The following is a 17,999-nucleotide window of genomic DNA, read 5'->3' as shown; positions in this document are numbered from 1 at the left end:
CTACAGTACACAATCCACTAAAAAGTTGCTGCATCACAAGGAAATAAGCAAGCCGGTCAAGTGACATCTGCCGAGCGTGGTAAATTGGTTACCGTGCTGTGCGCTGTGAATGCTATAAATAACGCCCTGCCTCAGGTTTTCATCTTCCCATAAGTTAGATTTAAAGATTCCTTTCCAGCGATAAGTCTTGGTTTATTCCGTCGATCGGAATAGATGTCCGTGGAACTGTTTCCACTGGCACTGGAACTCATTGCGAGACACAGAAAGTGCTCGAAGGACGATTACATCCTCTTAGTTCTCGACAGTGAGCATCGGCGTCATCAACAACGCGAAAGAAAGTTGCGTCTGCCTGCTTACATTCCTGCTCACTGTAGCCATCGTCTGCAGCCTTTCGACGGGTCGGTATTCGCACGATTGGGATCTTGATGCTATGCGGTGCGCAACGACTGGCTGTTGAACAACCCAGGAAAAGCCATCGCCTTCCACAGCGTTTGATAGCTTGTGGGATTTGCGTAAACGCCAGCAGTGACACCGAAGAACATCATTTCAGGCTTTTAAAGGACTGGTATTTGCCCATTCAACAGCGAACCTTTCACCAATGAGGACTACTTGATGTCTTCTGTTACAAACCGACCCGAGGCACCCTCCAGTAAACTGATAGCTACAGAAACAGTGATTAAAATGAGTGATGCAAGCTGTTCGCGTGAATCTTTCGCTGGGGTTGCAATTACAGGCACTTTCCTCAACACAACTAACAGCATCAACAACCTGCGTGAAGCCGACATGTGCAGAAGCAAGGATGCAGCATACAAACCAACTAAGCTCACAACCCCAATTCTTCCCAGCTACATTCGTGCTTATCCAAAGGCTGCAGCACGCAAAACAGGGCAAAGAGGAAGAATAAAAGGGACGACCAAAGTGCTGACCGATACCCCAGAAAAACTTCCCATTGAATAAGAAACCAATGAAAGGATGAAAAGAAAGAAGCTTCAAGAAATGCGACAACTGTCCAGGGCGGATGGAACTGCTAAGAAGCATCGTAGGAATAAAAGGATGATTCGAGAAGTGTCCAACTCCTCAAGCGATGATAATAGCCCAACAGCCATTCGGCCTGATAAAACAAAGTGACGTGTCTTTTGCTGGCGATGGGGATCACGAGCTCTCAGAAATTTATTGGCAGTCGTCAAACTTCCAAAAGAAAACATCGTCCTTGTAAAAGTTTGTACAAAAAGATCAGTTATCGTTTTCGCCGGTAGAGCGGAAGGTACTATGACATTGTTATCACTTTGAACTTATTACGGAGGAAAGACGACAGCCTTAAGCTCTAGTTTCCGCTTTAGGTAGATATAGGCACCGTACCGAAGACCGACATTGTGTCAAAATTGCGAGAACCACAGACAGTTGAAGGAACAAAATGACTGATATCGCGCTTCACGTTTGACGTCGACCTTTTGGCATATAATATTCATTAGTACTCATTTTCAGTGCAATCTGACATCTTTCCCATTCCTCGTAATTGATGTTCTACTCCTCCCTGCAAAAATGGTGGAATGGGGCGAATTATGCTCGTTAGAAAGCATTTTTTAAACTTCCTATTCGAGTTAGCACACCGTGCTACTCAGCAACTGTGACGAGCATTTAACCTTACATTTAGAGCCCTTCAACGTTTTCCCATGTGAAGAATAAAAAATACAAAAAATCATAAGATGTCATCTTTGGAGTTAGAGTTCCTCTTGGAACGCTCCTGAATCTCGGGCAATGGGTTCCGAGCCACCATAGCACATAAATCATAAAAAAAATGGTTGGAAGCATGGTAGAACGATTGGGTTCTTGCATATCATTAAACCGAAACAGCAAATCACTTTCGTGCCCTTCAAGTTTGGCAAGGTCGCATTGAGCCTAGTTGCGGTCAGATCAAAGTCAGCTAGCCTAAGCTTCAAGCATGTGCTTCAGCCGCGGAAGGTGGATGAGACGCTTTGCATGTGCACCGTTCGGAAATAGTCTTAGACTTCTTTTGAGAGTTAAGAACTGTGCAAAATCCTGATATTTCGCAGGGGTCGCTTACCCTGGTGAAAACGCCATTTGTATGAGAAATTTGTTGTGCCCAATAAACACATAGGAATCGTACAATATATATGAAAACATATAAGAACCATTTAAAGATTAACTATATGAGAGCTATAGGGTGTTTCACGAAAAGATTTTTCAATAGGGTATTAATGAACCCACATCAAATAATGAAAGCTACCCAGCTGGGCATCCACGCTCAGATAGATGAGCTGGCTGGGCTGCGCTTCTGAACCAGCTGACCACTGCTGCCACTGCGCGTTCTCAACAATAAGCACAACGCCAGCGAGAGCATGCGGTGAATGTGCACGGACTCTGCAAAAGAGGAGAAAATTAGGAGCGAAGAAGTAACCTCAGCGCCACGAGCCAAAGTTCTTCAGCCAAGTGGATGGGTGCCGCCATCTAGAGGTTGAACTAATGACTTGTTCAAATTGACCGCTGTATGACCGCGCATTAACCACAATGACTAACGGCAACGACTAATACCGTCGACGAAACGGTGATGGCGACCACGAAGCAGACTTTTTCCAAGGCTAACTTAACGTTTTCCACATTGGCGTTCAGACTGGCTTTTGGGATACTTGCTTTGTCTCCTCCGTGACTCATTTGAATCGGAAAGGTAGAACGAGGGGTAGCGGAACCCCTCTTCTGGACGCCAACCGTAATTCGAGTTTTGGCCGCTGCGTGTAGAGGAGCTGTGGATGCCCAAAACTCTTTTTCTTTTTTTTTTATAAAACATAATTTTAAAACAATTACGTTTAGCTATTTTGGTAGATACCGAAAACCAATGACACTTTGCGTTTTGCACCCACGCAACGAATTACTTGACACTCAAGTTGCGCAATCTTGGGCTCTGCGGGACGCACCTGTACGGCGAAGCGATCCACCAGGAGACTGAGGTGGTAGCCCGAGCGGGTGCAGAAGGGCAGGCCTGCCAGACAGCCGAGCACGCAGAACAGGAAGATCAGAACGCCGGTGAAGGGCCGCAGAAGCGTGAACTCATCCGTCAGACACATAATGAGAGTCCAAATCCCAACGATCTAAAAAAAAAAAAAAAAAAAAATCATTTTGATCGACCTTTATTTTTAAGGTCCTAGTGCGCATGGAATAGGGTATTTAAAGAGCGATTGTTTACAAGTCTTTGGAAGATGGTAAACAGTCACTAAAGGTAGTTAATAACATATTGTATATGGCTTTCCTCGTTAAATTCCCCCCGAAAATTGAATTTACGGTTTTACATGACACCACAACTTCACACAGTCACCTCATCGTTTACGCGACGCTACTTGCTTTATTAGTTTAGTGGAAAAGAGCAAGTCACGTGACCTGATATCACGCGCGTGGTTATGCCACTCTAGTGTCGCCTTGGTGTCCCGTGATTTATGACGTTATCCGACGTGATGTTACGAAATCACGAGCCGCCAATTTCCCTCTAAAGTTTACTTGGAGAGGCAGAGACGGACGGACGGACAAATGTCTGAGATGGCAGTTTCGTCAAAAAGCAGTACATGCTTTACAACTCGCAAGGTAGTATGTACATACATCATGTGCACTAGCACTTCGAGCTTACTTTAAACTGTCAGCAAATTAGATTCCTTAAACGTATCGCGCTGTGATTAACTACAGAGGTGTTTTTCGCGATGGACGTTTGGCGGGAAAATATCAATGGACGGTTTTCCTTTATGAAAGAAGGAAACATAAAAAAACTTTCTGGGGCAATTCACACCCGTTGCTTGCTCAATTGAAAGTGCTGCCTAAAGAGGGTGCAACATGAAGTACGAGAGACTAGATTGAATAGATTACAAATGGTTTTCGACTGGTCGACCTGGAAGTGTTAAAAAGTAGTTTAAGTACAATGCACTTAAAGTAATACTTTAAGTAGGTTTAAAACACTTGTAATTTACTCGACCTACTATGTACTTGTAAGAAACTCAATTAAAATTAACTCTTAGGCTAGTGGGTTATCCATTTCAAAATCGTAACGCAAAAGACTTGGACAGGAAGGAACAAATGGCCGATCATATTCTTTTGCGCAGGAAGGAAGGAACAATGGCCCATCCTAGTCTTTTGCGCTATAATTTTGTGATTGTTATGTACTTGTTTTTACTTAAAGCAATTTTTTTCTGGTACTTTCCGAGGAAAGTACAACTCCCGACTTCAAAGTATATTCCCCATTTTCGGTCTTCATAATTTTTACCAGAAATGTGTTCTTGTTTAACTGAAGAAATGCCTGGAGGGACATTCTACTTTCTCTAGAAACGTAAGCAGACGTCCCATCACTCCGTCTGTTCTGGGGCGACTTTTTCGCAGCTTTTTGAACGCTCGCTACTTCTCGCTCGGTCAGCGTAAGTGTAGAGGTGAAACATATTAGGAAAGGAAGACAATTAATTATAATGCCGAACTTTATACTATGTTGCAGAAACACAAACAAATGTTCGAGTCGAAGAAACATACAACAGAGCAGATGTGTACATGTTTTGAGACGTTCTCTTTTGTATCTTCGACAAAATTTCTTAATTACTTCGCACCAGAGTTCCAGATGTCACGATACGATTAATTATCACCAGCTCGCCGGCACACTCACTGTTTTTTGTTTTTTTCGTTTAGGAGCGGACACTCTTTTACGAGTGGATTGCTTGCGGATGCTACGGTGCTGACGTCATGCTGTCTCTTGGTACGTTTAACCCACTCGGGTGGAACAAGCCAATGGAAGCGGTGCCGAATTCAGAGGTTTTGGGACTTCTGAAATTTGGCGTCATTTCTGAAAATAACTACTGTTTGGCCACTTGACTTTATCCAATATTCGCCTCCATTTCCGAAAATAAGTTATGCAGCCCTCATCCCCCCCTGGGGCAATGCATATCCGTTAAAAAATAGCTGCACAGGATAATGAACTGCGCATTGCTATTGTGTTAAAAGGTACTTGTACTTTACTTAGAAAGTCTATTCTATTTATTGTACTTTACATGAAATACATCGCACCCAGTGTACTTACTACTTTGCTTGAAGTACCTCACGTCTCATTTACTTTGCACTTAAGGTAGTTCTTAGATGGACTTTACCCAACACTGGATTTGGGTCCCGCAGTTTTAAGGCCACGGTCCCGCTGAATGTGGCAGTTTAGGTACTTTTTGACAGGTCATTACTCCTCTTCTTTTGAATACTGTTTTGTGGGATTGATATCGTTTGAAAGGAAATACATTTCTTTTTCATTTGATATTACGTATGTATTGGTTTATACTGTTCAAGCGCTTATGTAGCGTTGCGAAGATGATGGCGCGGACACTCACTTGCTCCGCTAGTTCATATTTTTTGAACGAACTATTAAATACAACACGGTTCCAACAGAGCAGTTTTGTTAAGGTGATGTTGGATAAGAGTGTAACTATATAGATTTTTGGTATTTTCACCACTTTGTTTTGTCCATCTTTCCATATATTGCCGCAAAATTGCAATTTTCCAGCACAAATATGTTTTTAATGACATGCACTAGGGCAATGAAATTAGCTACAAATTTAGTGCTTATAATTGGTAATACGCAAAGAAAATTGTGATGGTGTGCAAAAATATTTTTATTTAGATATTCTATATCAAAGATAGCACTTTCTTGTGCTTCGAGTCACGGTGCTTCAAATGACGTGAGGAAATGATTAAACTATAATGACATCTTTTATAACATTTAGAACTACAATGGTTGCCCAAGAAGTGGACGATGACTTTTTTTTTATTTTCGAAGTCATAACGCTCCAGGAGCTCTTCAAGCTTACCTGTTTTTGACGCATATCTTTTATGGGCATCAAACAGATTTATTGGCATCTAAAACATTTATTGTATGAAATAGGCATACATTGCGATGAATTAGATTTTCACAATGATCTGGCTTTGGTTTCTTAACAGGTGTAGAGCTTAGCTAATTTTAAAAACAATTATAACAGATTGGGTGTTTTGTTGCGCTACCTGCCGGATGCAGACAAAACCGCTGATTTCTAATGTTCACGAAATTTTTGAGGGCGGCGTTTGCGGCTGTATCATCATCAATGTCCGTTTTTGTCTTGGGGCATCTTCTTGGGAACCTTCTTGGGGCACCTCTAAGGCTCGTCGCGTTACGTATAATAAGCACACGCAGATGCTCGACTCCTGTGTTTCATTAGTGGTCCCTGGGTAGCCAAGGCTTTCTCAGATGCCGTCACAGCATTTTTCTCAGACTTGCCGTCACAGCATTTTTCTGTACAAGTGCTCCAGAGCAAACCATTTTTTTTTAACTCATCGTGAGTACGCTATCGGGAAAGTATTTTGGTGATCAACTTTTATTTGCACACGCATGGGCGAGATCTCGGGAACATAATAGATTGTATCGATTCTTGTACATAAAATTCAAGGAACAGGTTCACCTAGCGGTTCCATAGGGACAGATGTCTGTATATTAATAAAGGAGTTTTAACCACCACTACCTCCACCTATTTATTTCGAAGAATACGTCAATGTGCTTAGGATAGTTCGAATAGAGGGTGTTACCGTAGTTACTGAATCAAATTGATCTCGCGTGTGAAATGATGTTTTTACTTGAAACATCTCTGTACAAAGGTGGATATAGGAGGAGGATGTAGAAATCATTTGCATATAAGCGCAGCCGCAACTGACTTCACGTTTAGTTTCTTTTCATTCCGTTCGTTCGAGTACATCACCGTGGTTCACACGACAGCTTCTTGTCTTTTCAGGTACGACAGTCACCTTGTCCCCAACGTAGTCATCTTGAGCTAAGAAAAAAAGTACAACTCTACAAGGATGAAGAACAAAACAGACAGGACTCAGCTGACTATCAATTGATATCTTATTTTGTTTCCACTCAGCACACTGTACGAGCCCCTTCTGTCTTTATTCTTCGTCCTCGTCCAGTTGCGCTGTTTTTACCTCAAAATGTTAAATAACCAACTAGCCATAGCAAACCCTTTATGGAACCCAATTCGTGCATTCGCCATTGCCAATTTCTTTTGCTGGGTATCTCGGTGAGGCGACAAAAAGTTGGCTTTGGTAGATGAAATCTGGCGGGCACGCTGAAACAGTCTCTGCTACGTGCAAAGCACCTAAGACGCGTGCTCTACGCAGGTGTTTAGCGTTCTATCCAGATGTGTAAAAAGTTGTTTCAAAGATCAGCGCTCTATCCACATCTGTGAGAAGTGAATTCAAAGTGACATCACAGTATCCGGAGTGTCGCATGTTGTCGAATGCCATGATCCCGAAAGTAATTTTAGAACTTCCGACAAAAAAAAAAGGGAAAAGAAAAGAACAGGGAATGCTAGGCTTGCTCTTGACGCGATGTCTCAAGTCTTTGCTACGGTATCTTCCGTGTACTGTCGAGCTTGGAGACAGTCGCAGCAGAAAATGCGTCGGCCGTATCCACCCCCAGTGCTGTGCCGCCCCCAGGGTCGCGACAGCAAACAGTACGAGATTTTTTATAGAGACTTTAAACAGAGATCGAGGGACCACTGTTGAGGACTTGCTAAACACACCAGTCGGAAACACGCTCCAGGCACTATGCTGCGGATGAAAAACAGCTTGTTGCAGGCAGGGAGCTGCAAACTCACCGCCTGGTTGAGCCCCAGCTGGAAAAGCAGCAGCGACAAGAGCGAGGCCCACAGCTGCCTGAAATGGAGCTGGCCAATGAGCTCGCTGCAAAGGACGTACATCATGGACGTGCCGTCTCCGGTGAAGATGTCCCCCACGGGCTCCCTGGTGGAGTGTGCCAGGTTGCCCAGCACCGAAAACAGCAGGCAGCACGACACCAAACTCGTGGCCAGGTCCAGCCACACCACTCCCTGTACCACGCTGCACCCCGGCAAGAGTACGGTCGCAGAAATTCCAAAGGACGGTGCCAAGTACGCAACAAACGAAGAGCCTTCTCAACAAAACCGATAGGAGTGTTGGGGGTCCCCAAAACTACTGCAAACGGTTTGTGACTCTGTGACGTTACCTGTAATTTTTCGAGGCTTGCGTTACCAAGATTGCATCTCTCAACGAGGGATGCAATCTTGGTAACGCAAACATTTTGCTTTTCCAGGACCCGTAATGTTCAATCCGATTCGGTTTGAACCGACTTTCTCATAAAACCCTGCCATAAGCAGAAATAAAAGATAAAATATAAAAACTACTTATGAATGAAGGGTTAGTCCAACGAAACCCATAACATTCCAGAAGTTGGCAGGATAATTTGAAAAGGCACCTCTCGAAGGACCTCAGGGTGGCGGTTGACGCTTCGTAAGTCTAGTATGTTAAGATTTTTTCAGCGGATGTTTCGTTAACACACGAAGGCAGACGAAGCTTAATGTCCTGTTTTAAAACACTGGCTTCTTTTCTAACGCTCATCTGATAAACTCGTTGAACGATTTATAAGCTATTGAATAAGCAAATAATATAGGAGCATCTTGCTCCAACGCCTAAGCATAGCTTGGGGCACACAAATCCTTATCTACGCCTCAAGTGCCTGCTGAACGCATGCCACTAATCGGTGTATGATCATGACGCTAATCGTGAGCTTTCGTATAGTATCTTTCTTGGACCATCTGTGCGGAATCGCCAGACGCCTCTTTAGCGGCAGCCTTCTAGTCGAAGCAAATATCCCAAGCCGCAGGTTTCGACGTTTTTTAAGCTGAGGGATATCTGAGCCAAAACCGCCAAGAAAGCAAGACGTGCGTGTTGCGTCATCATTGGGGGATCACCGACCCACGCCCAGTGACGGGAGCGCTCGACGAAAGTACGCAGCAAAGCGGAAGACTCACGCGTATTGACATCGTCGCGTGCCAGCATCGCGCTCAGTGGGAGACACTGCAAGGCGCGCTCGCGGCGATCCCAACGCCATGAAGACGGTGTTGCGTGTATCCACTATGACGTCAGATAAGGAAAGGCGTGGGCCGTAAACTTACTGCTGGTATTGCCCGAAGCCATTCTGAAAGCTACGCAATCACGTCTACGGTCAACACTACCGGGACTGTAAAAGCGAGAGCCGTTTCATCGGTGATCATCCCACTCCAATAAACTCCGAAAATTAACCTCAAGTCCCGTTTGATTGTAAACTGTGGGAAAAAATGAAAGCCGTTTACAACTCCCTGTAACGCCAAGTTAGAGCGCAGCTCTCGAGGAGAAGGATGGAAGGGTACTGAGGGATAGCTAACTTTCTGAGGTCACGTGACCTCAGGCGGGTCGCGTGATCTCAGGGGGGTCACGTGACCTTAGGGGGTAACACTTTCGACCTTCGTGAGGGTAACCCTCGTGAGGGCATCCCTCATGGCCGTCGTGAGGGTAACCCTCGTGAGGGTAACACTAGTAACCCTTGTGAGGTTAACCCTCGTGACCCTCGTAGGGGTAACTCTCATCACCCTCGGGAAGGTAACTCTCACAACCCTCGTGAACCTCGTGAGGGTAACCCTTTTGAGGGTAACTAACCCTTGTAACCCTCGCGAGGGTTACAAGGGTTACGAGGGTTTCTCTCATGAGGGTTACTCTCACGAGGGTTACCCTTATGAGGGTTACCCTCACTAGGGTTACGAGGGTAACCCTCGTGATTCTCGTGAGGGTAATCCTCGTGAGAGTAACCCTCGTAACCGTTGGGAGAGTAACCTTTGTAACCCTCGTGAAAGAAGCCCTCACAACCCTCAGGGTTACGCGCAATTACTCCGACGGCGACGGCGACGGCGACGCCGCTCAAGCCGGAACGGGCGCGTAAGAGCTGCACTCTGAAAAACAAGAATTAAACTGTCCTGACGTAAAAAGAAAAAAATGAAAGCCGTTTACAATTCCCTGTAACGCCAGTTAGAGCGCAGCTCTTGAGGAGGAAGACGGAAGCGTACTGAGGGATAGGTGACTCCTTGAGGTCACGTGACCTCAAGGGGTCACTGACTTCAGGGGGTCACGTGACCTCAGGGGGTCTCGTGACCTAAGAGCTCACGTGACCTGATGGGGTCACGTCACCTCAGGGGACCACGTGACCTCAGGGGCTCACGTGACCTTTGGGGGTCACGTGACCTCGGGGGTCACGTGACCTGAAGGGGTCACATGACCTTAGGGGAATCGCGTGACCTCAAGGGGGTCACGTGACCTCAGGGGGTCACGTGACCTCAGGGGGTCACGTGACCTCAGAGGGTCACGTGACCTCAAGGGGTCACGTGACCTAGGGGTGTCACGTGACCTGGGTGGGTTACGTGACCCCCTTAGGTCACGTGATCCCCTGAGGTCACATGACCCCCAGAAGTCACGTGACTTCAGGGGGTCACGTGACCTCAGGGGTCACGTGACTTCTGGGGATCACGTGACCTCGGGGGTCACGTAACCTGGGTGGGTCACGTGACCCCCTTAGGTCACGTGACCCACTGAGGTCACGTGACTTCAGGGGGTCACGTGACTTCTGGGGGTCACGTGACCTAGGGGTGTCACGTGACCTGGGTGGGTCACGTGACCTCGGGGGGGTCACGTGACCTCCCGGTTACGCCGACGGCGACGGCGACGCCGATGGAGACGCCGACGCCGCTCAAGCCGGAAACGGGCCCCTAAGAGCTGCGCTCTGAAAAGACAAATGAAAGACGTTTACAAATTTCTGTAGTGCCGAATTAGACCGCAGCTCTTGAGGAAGAGGAGGAGAGAATGCGGAGTGGAGGGTATGCCCCTCCTTCTTTTCTGCTCCCCTCCCTTTTAGCGGAAAACTGTCGCTAAAGTTCCCACTAAATTTAGCAGGGAAATTTTTCCTCTAAATTTAGCTTAGAATTTTTCAGCCAAAAGTTAGGTGGGAGTTTTTTCAGGTAAAATTGTTTTCGCCAAATTGTGCGGGGATATTTTTTCTCTAAATTTATCGAGGAAATTTTTCCGCTAAATTTGTGCTAAATTTAGCAGGGAAATTGTTCCGCTAAGTTTGGCGAGGAATTTTTACCGCTAGATTTAGCGGGAAAGTTTTCCCGGTAAATTTAGTGGGGAATTTTTCCGCTACAATTAGCGGGGAAAGATTTCAGCTAAATTTAGCAGGGAACTTTTTTCGCTAATTTTAGCTCGAAACTTTTCCTGCCAAACTTAGCGGAAAAAATTTCCCCGCCAAAATTGGCGGCGAGATACTCCCGTTAAGCTTACACGCCGTATGATGTCGCGAGTATGACGTCACACGTGACGTCACGTGTGACGTCATTATGGAAACATCCCCTAATGCAACGCTTGGTTACGCCGACGGCGACGTTGACGCCGCTCAAGGCGAAAACGGCCGCCTAGGAGCTGCACTCTGAAAGATTAGTGCTTGAAAGGAAATACATAATACTTCTTTACCTGTAGCCTTTTTTTTTTTTAATTGAGTCTAAATGCAACACACTGAACTCCCCGTGAGGCTGCTTCCGTTTTCGGAAATCGGAAGTACATATTTGGTTTTCCTATCATTTTCGCTACGGATGCGTTTTTCAAGTAATCGGGACAGGCTCTCCTCCTCTTGATTTTGGAGAATCTCTTGCCCCTGTCCAGCGGCGTAGACTTTCCATTTCCCCGGGGGGAAATGGAGGAAAACTTCTTAGCCTGCCCCGGGGCAGGCTAAGAAGTTTTCCGGGGGGGGGGGGGGGGAATTTCATTTTGTTTATGCAACCCTTAAAGGCCCAATGGGCATTACATAAGGGGGGCGGGGGGGGGGGGGGCAAGGAATATAAAATCGAAAATACAGAACACCGCACGAAGCGAGAAAAAACAACAAGGAAAAGGGTAAGGGGTGCTTTTCCGCGCAAGCGGAAAAGCACCCCGTCTCCTCCCCCCCGGAAACACGCTGGAATTCTATTTTTCATGTATTTTGTATAAAGGCAACGTGAGCATTATTTTGTGTAGATGCCACTACTATAGAAATTCGTTACATGGCACGTAAACAGTGTCTCGGTAAGGATCATGGCCAAAGTTGGGCGGGGGGGGGAGGCAGAGCCCCCCCCCCCCCCTCCTTCGGATTTCACTAGGGGGGCACAAGCCCCGATGCCCCCCCCCCCCCCCCCCCCCGTAGTCTACGCCTATGCCTCTGTCCCACTTTTGAATCCCGGAGAAATCCCGGAGAAAAGCTCACCGGAAAAGAAGCTCAATCCTTTTCGGTGCAACCAGAGAAAAACTGACCCGCGGGCTGACTCCGAGAAATGCTCACATCGAGATATATTTTTATGAAAGCGGTTGTTATTCTTAGTGCACTCTTTGGTATTTGCACGTCAGATAATGCCATGCAATCTCGGATAACCACGAAACTCACATTTCCGACAGGCACTAGGTACCTTAAACAGTGATATTCTCACCCACTGCACTACACTCGCCACTACGAACTGGTATCGCACCTGCGGCTCTATTAACGACACCTTGCACACCAAATCGCCTTTGTATCTACTCCGTCTACTTCTTGGTCCACAACCTGTACCACCTCCCATCCTTGAAAAACATATCTCCCTAGACGCTGCCGACTCAGTCTTTTAGAGCGCAGCTCTTAGGCGCCCCGTTTCCGTGTTTTGCGGCGTCGACGTCGGCGTAACCGCGCTAAATTTTGCGGGAAAATATACGTCATGGGACGTAAACACCAATTCAATTCGCCGCTAAGTTTAGGGGGGGGGGGATATTCAGTTTCTCCGCTAGTATACACATTCAGTTTCTCCTCTAGATTTCGCGGGGAAATTCCCCGCTAAATTCGGGAAATTGCATTGGTGTTGAGGTCACATGACCTCATTTTTCCGGATAAATCTGGGGGAGAAACTGACTTTGTTCATAGGTGACGTGACATCAAGTCATGTGTCGTCATTTTCCCCGCTAAATGTAGCGGGGAAATTGAATCGGTCTTTAAGTCACGTGGCGTCAGTTCTTCAGCTCGATTTAGTGGGGAAACTGGCAAAGGAGGGGAGGGTAGAGAGGAGGAGGATAGGAAGGTACGCAGAAGGAGAAGGGGAGGGTACGGAGGAGGGAAAGAGGAGTAGGAGGAGGGGAGGAGAAGGATGAGGAGGTGGAGAAGGTACGGAGGAGGAGGGGCATACCCTCCCCTCAGTACCCTCCCTCCGCCTGCTCAAGAGCTGCGCTCTAATTTCGCGTTACACAGATTCGCGTACAGTGCAAATGTGATCCAAATTTCGGTGAAATATTGCCTCCGCATACCAGCATAGTTCTGCATTCCTTTTCAAACGCTGGCAATAATTGCATATCGTTGACATCAGGCACGTTGTTTAATAATCCAATTAACCGATATTGCACACTCTGCCTTCCATAATTTGTTGTGGTATAGGCTTCCGTTCTTTGAACATGACGCAACGGGTACGCCGATGTTCCTGTTTCGTTGGGACTACTATATATAGTCTTTTATAAGTAACTTAAAATAATTTGAAATAGTATACATGCTTGTCGTTTAGAATCTTGTGCTTGATAAAAAGTGGTTCCGTGGTCAGTTCTCTTAAGTTATGTCGATAATTATCTAGTGTGCGTAAAACCTTTTCTGCAGTAATAATAACTTATTGTAATTGGATATTGTAGTTGTACGTGAAATAAAGATTCCATACAACATTTTTGGGATACAATAGGGAGTAATACAATGTTTAAACGAGCAACCTAGACACACGGTTTGCTACTTTATAAATATAGCCAACAGGTCGTGATAATTTTTATTTTAATTGACCTTCCTAGTGAAAAAGCCATTCGTATGAGACATTCATTTTGTCAAATAAACCCATACAAATCATACAAGATATATAAGAACATATAAGAACCATATAAGAAAGGTATTAGAAACTTTTCACAATTTTTTTATATGGTTCTTATATTTTCTTATATATCTTATATAGTTTTATATAGTTCTTATATGGTTCTTGAAGGTCATAATGATCACAGCAAAATGTTATTTACAGAGAAGTCACTACAAATAGAGCTTCCCTTTGTGCCTTTTTATTCTTATATTACTAGCGTTCAAATCATGCCAAGTATTTTCGAATGTAATTCAATATCCTTTTAAACGTATTTGTACTTTACTCGTAATAGCTTGTAGTAAAGTAACTTAAATACTACTCTAAATACAATTTGAAATAGGCATTTAGTATCTTGTCTTAAATACTTCTGTAGTGTAATTAATATAACACTGACGCAGGGTCACTGGCTCTTGCAACAAGCTGGCATACGACCCATTTAATTCTTCTTACACCCCCCCCCCCCCCTCTTTCCCCTTAAATACTTTTGCCGAAAACATTCGAGGCGCACCGCTCTCTGTCTGCATGACCATGGGCCTACATGCTGGACGCCGTCAAATCCGGTCCTTGCACCACTATCCTTTCCCACCTGACACTACCACATGCTACGTGACGCTTCCCATTCCCCTCCTCTTGGTACCTGGCCTTCTCCACCCATGGCAGATCGAGGAAAATTTAAAAAAAAAAACCGCGAAACAACACTAGGCACAACTCGAACAGTCAGTGCAGACCAGGGTGTAAGATAGACAGGTGGGGAAACGGCCCATAGAAGCCTACCGCAGCGCCGTGACCGGATTGTGTACTCGTCTGCTTGCGGGTACCCACGATTCGCGACAGATGGCGCTGCGGCGAGAGGGAAAAAGTTGGAATCAGATTTGCATGGAACTCTATGGGAGAGTGCGCAAAATAAACACAGACCACGACAGTCCTCCATTGAAAATCCATGAGAAACCATCTCTGTCAGTTTAGCCGGTCGCCAACGGTCGCCCATTCGGCGTGGGAGTTCGCGCTGCTCCACATAGATGGCGCCACAGAAAAAGAGAAGGCCGAGGGGACACAATCCGGTCGCTCATTTGGCTCTCGTTTCCCCAACTGTCTATCTTACACCCTGGTGCAGACACTGCCTACATGACACTCCCAGCTTACCACCTCGCAAACACACTCACTGAGAGTCATCCAGCTTAACACACTCATTACTCCCACCCAACTTTCCCTCTATCGTTTCGTTCAGCATTGTGTGTGCTTTCACGTTTCTATGAATTCTAAATGTGTCTTCTAAGTTCGCTGTTGGTCTTACGTGTCAGTGAATATTTGATCGTGTATCTGAGCATTGATTTTCGGGTTTAAGCCTCCATGAACGGTCCATTGTGTCTTTTGACTGTTTTTTTTTTCGGTGTGCACAGTAAAAATGTTCAATGCATTGAACCCTAGGGCAACGGGCCGTGTTGTATGGTTTTTCTCGGGAAGGCTCACCGTATCACAGGCGTTGTGATCTGGTTAAAGCTGGCGAACACGAAGATGGAACCCGTGGCCACTCCGAGTGAAGTCAGCACTCCCGACGTGGCGCCGTGCCATGGTGCAGTCTCCCAGAGCCGGGTCGTGTCGAAGCTCACCATATGGCGGATGCCCGACCAGGCACCCGGGAGCCTCAGGGCGCCCACGAGGAGCATCAGCAGCACCACCACCGTTGACGGGGCTACCAGCCGAAGCACCTGCGACGATCACCGTTCGCTTGCCTAATCAAGCATTTTATTGTGCCTAGATTCGAGTGTTTTCAACTGCTAGATTGGCGTAGCGTTTTTTCTGGGTTCGGAAGCGCCTTCAGGCTTTGCTCAGCCTGTCCGCCAGCCATCGTCTCTCCAGGTGGGAAAGCACGCATGCGCCTGGACAACCAGTCTGCCTATGAGGTGTCTGACGTTATATTGCAAACGCTATGCTGGGTTGAGTAGCTCCCTTTTTTAAACCGAAGCTCTCTAGCTCATTGCGAAATTGCTGGTGTCATCTAGCCGATGGCGGAGAGAGAGGTTGAGCGCACGATACAACAATGTGCACCATTAAAACAAAGGAAAAGGCAAGAAACTTTTCTTTCAAAAGTCTCTTTTTTTTTTTTTACTATTGCGGCAATAAATAAGCTGCTATAGTCAGAAAACGGACGTCGGTGGAGCTCTATCTAGGTTATTGTCACTCAGTGAGGCGAGCCGGATTTAGCTTCTTTGGTCGACTTCGGGGGGGGGGGGGGGAGAAGGAGGAGGAGGAGGAGGAGGAGGAGGAGGAGGAGGAGGAGGAGGAGGGAGGGGGGAGCGTGCGCTCTCGGCGACACGGTCACGCATTGTCAAACTAGAACATCTTTGGCCGTTGATTTTTTTATGATTAATTGGTGGGGTTAGAGTTTGAAAGGTTTAGCCCCTTATCAATACGGAAAAACAGACTAGTGTTTGTTCTTAAACTCAGTCATGCCCTATTATGAACTTCAGTCAATACTACGGACCACTACGTCCATTTAAATCCACTCTATATTGAAAGAAACGCGGGCCATTGTATTCGGCCTTCCTCTTTGCCCTTGAAATATTTCTGTATCCCCTACCCGCAGACGACGCCATTTTCGGGCGCGCCGGGAGGAAAAAAAGACGAGTTGTACGTCACCGCTTGGTTGAGATTAGGGCTGTCAATGACTGGAGACGAGTATCTGCCAAACGCTGACAAAGCACTCTTGCTCGTGTCCCGCTTTTTTACGTGGTTGATAATTCTGCACTACTGCCTTGTTGTTTACAGTCACTGAGGATGTGAGAGCGGCATCGAGGAACTTCAGTTGTCCCGCCCTCGAGCTCCCTGCCTTCGACAATGGTTGGCCGTCTCGTGCCTTTCGAGCACTCGCGCGCAGCCAGAGCACGGCGCGAGGCATGGAGCACGAGCTAGAGGCCGGGCCTTTGAAAGACAACCCCCGCCGTCCTCATTCTTTCGCTGAAAATGGCGTCGTCTGCCAGGAAAAGAAAGAAAGAAGGGTCTTCCTCTTGAAGATGTAGAACCGGCATAAGGAGAGGAGGTTCGCGTTACTTTGCCGTATACATGAGATTTAGGTCCATTTACGGGCGAGTTAGATAAAACGTGGAATACCGTTCAGATACGCATTTTAGGGCGGGCATTTAGGTCAAATGAGACGTATTTGGCTTAATACGTCGTTTCTGCCTGGCCTCTAATTCTCTTGGTGTTTATGCCACTGTGGCGCGAGACGAACTGTAGACATCCTTTTTAGGTTCATGGGAAGTTAGTCTTCGGATGTCGGCGGGGGGCAGATAGGGAAAACAAAACACTAGCTGAGGAAATAGCAAATTTTGGTGTTACTATTTTTTGTGCGGTTGGTGCTTGTGAAGTGGTGATACAAACCTTACAAAAGTGAAGCATCATTCGGTTCAACGAGATATAAATTGACCAAATCTTCAGCCTGCCTTTGTTTTTAAACGCGGGACTAGAATCAATACTAGCTTCAGTGTAATAAACTTCAGCCGGTCCTGACACCCATCTTCCCGTTGTTCGCGTTTTCTTTGATGAACGAGTTTGCAGCGCGAGATACTGTTTGGTTTCCTGAATGTGAAAATACCTATCCTAAAAATACGAGGTTAATTTGAAAAAAATCATGGTCTAAGTGTGAAGTTATTACTACGTATTTGTAATTTTAGTGTATATTATACGATAATTGCTGCGTCATGTGCGAAGTTCCGTGGATTTACGATTTGTTTCTAATAGAATTCAATCCAAGCATTCGAAAAGTACATGGTCAGCACTCACCCTAAAGAAGGATAGGTTTATTTTATCGGCATAAAAATCATGGCTTCCATATTTTGACATTTGGTCAGATATTTTTTTATTTTTTTTGGTAGTGAACGATAAACATGAAAGGAGCATTGCAACGCACATTTCCTCGGACATTACACAAAAATATCAAGGACAAAAACATCAATCGTGCCATATTTGCAGAGTAAAACAAACATTGAGTGTGAAGAAGCATGATCATATATGCAGCTGCGATGCATTCATACAATCTCTGTGAAAAAGTGAGCACACTTCAGAGGGACCTTTAATCGTTTTTGTTGTTTTTCTGTGTTTCTTTTTTTTTTTGGGGGGGGGGGGGGGAGGGGGGGCGAAAGATTGTGAGAGCAACAAGGGCCGGGTTGATGTAAAATGCTTAAAGTGAACGTTAAAAAAAAATTGTCGCCACAAGGATTTTGT

The 17,999-nt window shown here is 45.9% G+C and overlaps 1 protein-coding gene across 1 annotated transcript in view; it reads right to left on the bottom strand.

Moving 5' to 3' along the window:
- LOC120846173 (sodium- and chloride-dependent GABA transporter ine-like) overlaps positions 1-15,388 on the bottom strand; it is a 43,715-nt gene extending 28,327 nt beyond the window's left edge. Inside the window, exons 1-3 of the mRNA XM_040503654.1 lie at positions 15,246-15,388; positions 7,653-7,893; positions 2,934-3,107 (exon numbers count right to left, since the gene is read on the bottom strand). Coding sequence (XP_040359588.1) covers positions 2,934-3,107; positions 7,653-7,893; positions 15,246-15,388 — 558 coding nt within the window. The remainder of the gene's footprint in view (positions 1-2,933; positions 3,108-7,652; positions 7,894-15,245) is intronic.
- Positions 15,389-17,999: the final 2,611 nt, after the last annotated feature.

This window comes from Ixodes scapularis, unplaced genomic scaffold (assembly GCF_016920785.2).
Source record: "Ixodes scapularis isolate PalLabHiFi unplaced genomic scaffold, ASM1692078v2 PGA_scaffold4__175_contigs__length_147842914, whole genome shotgun sequence".
Lineage (NCBI taxonomy): Eukaryota > Metazoa > Arthropoda > Arachnida > Ixodida > Ixodidae > Ixodes > Ixodes scapularis.
This window is presented reverse-complemented; position numbering and strand designations above follow the sequence as displayed.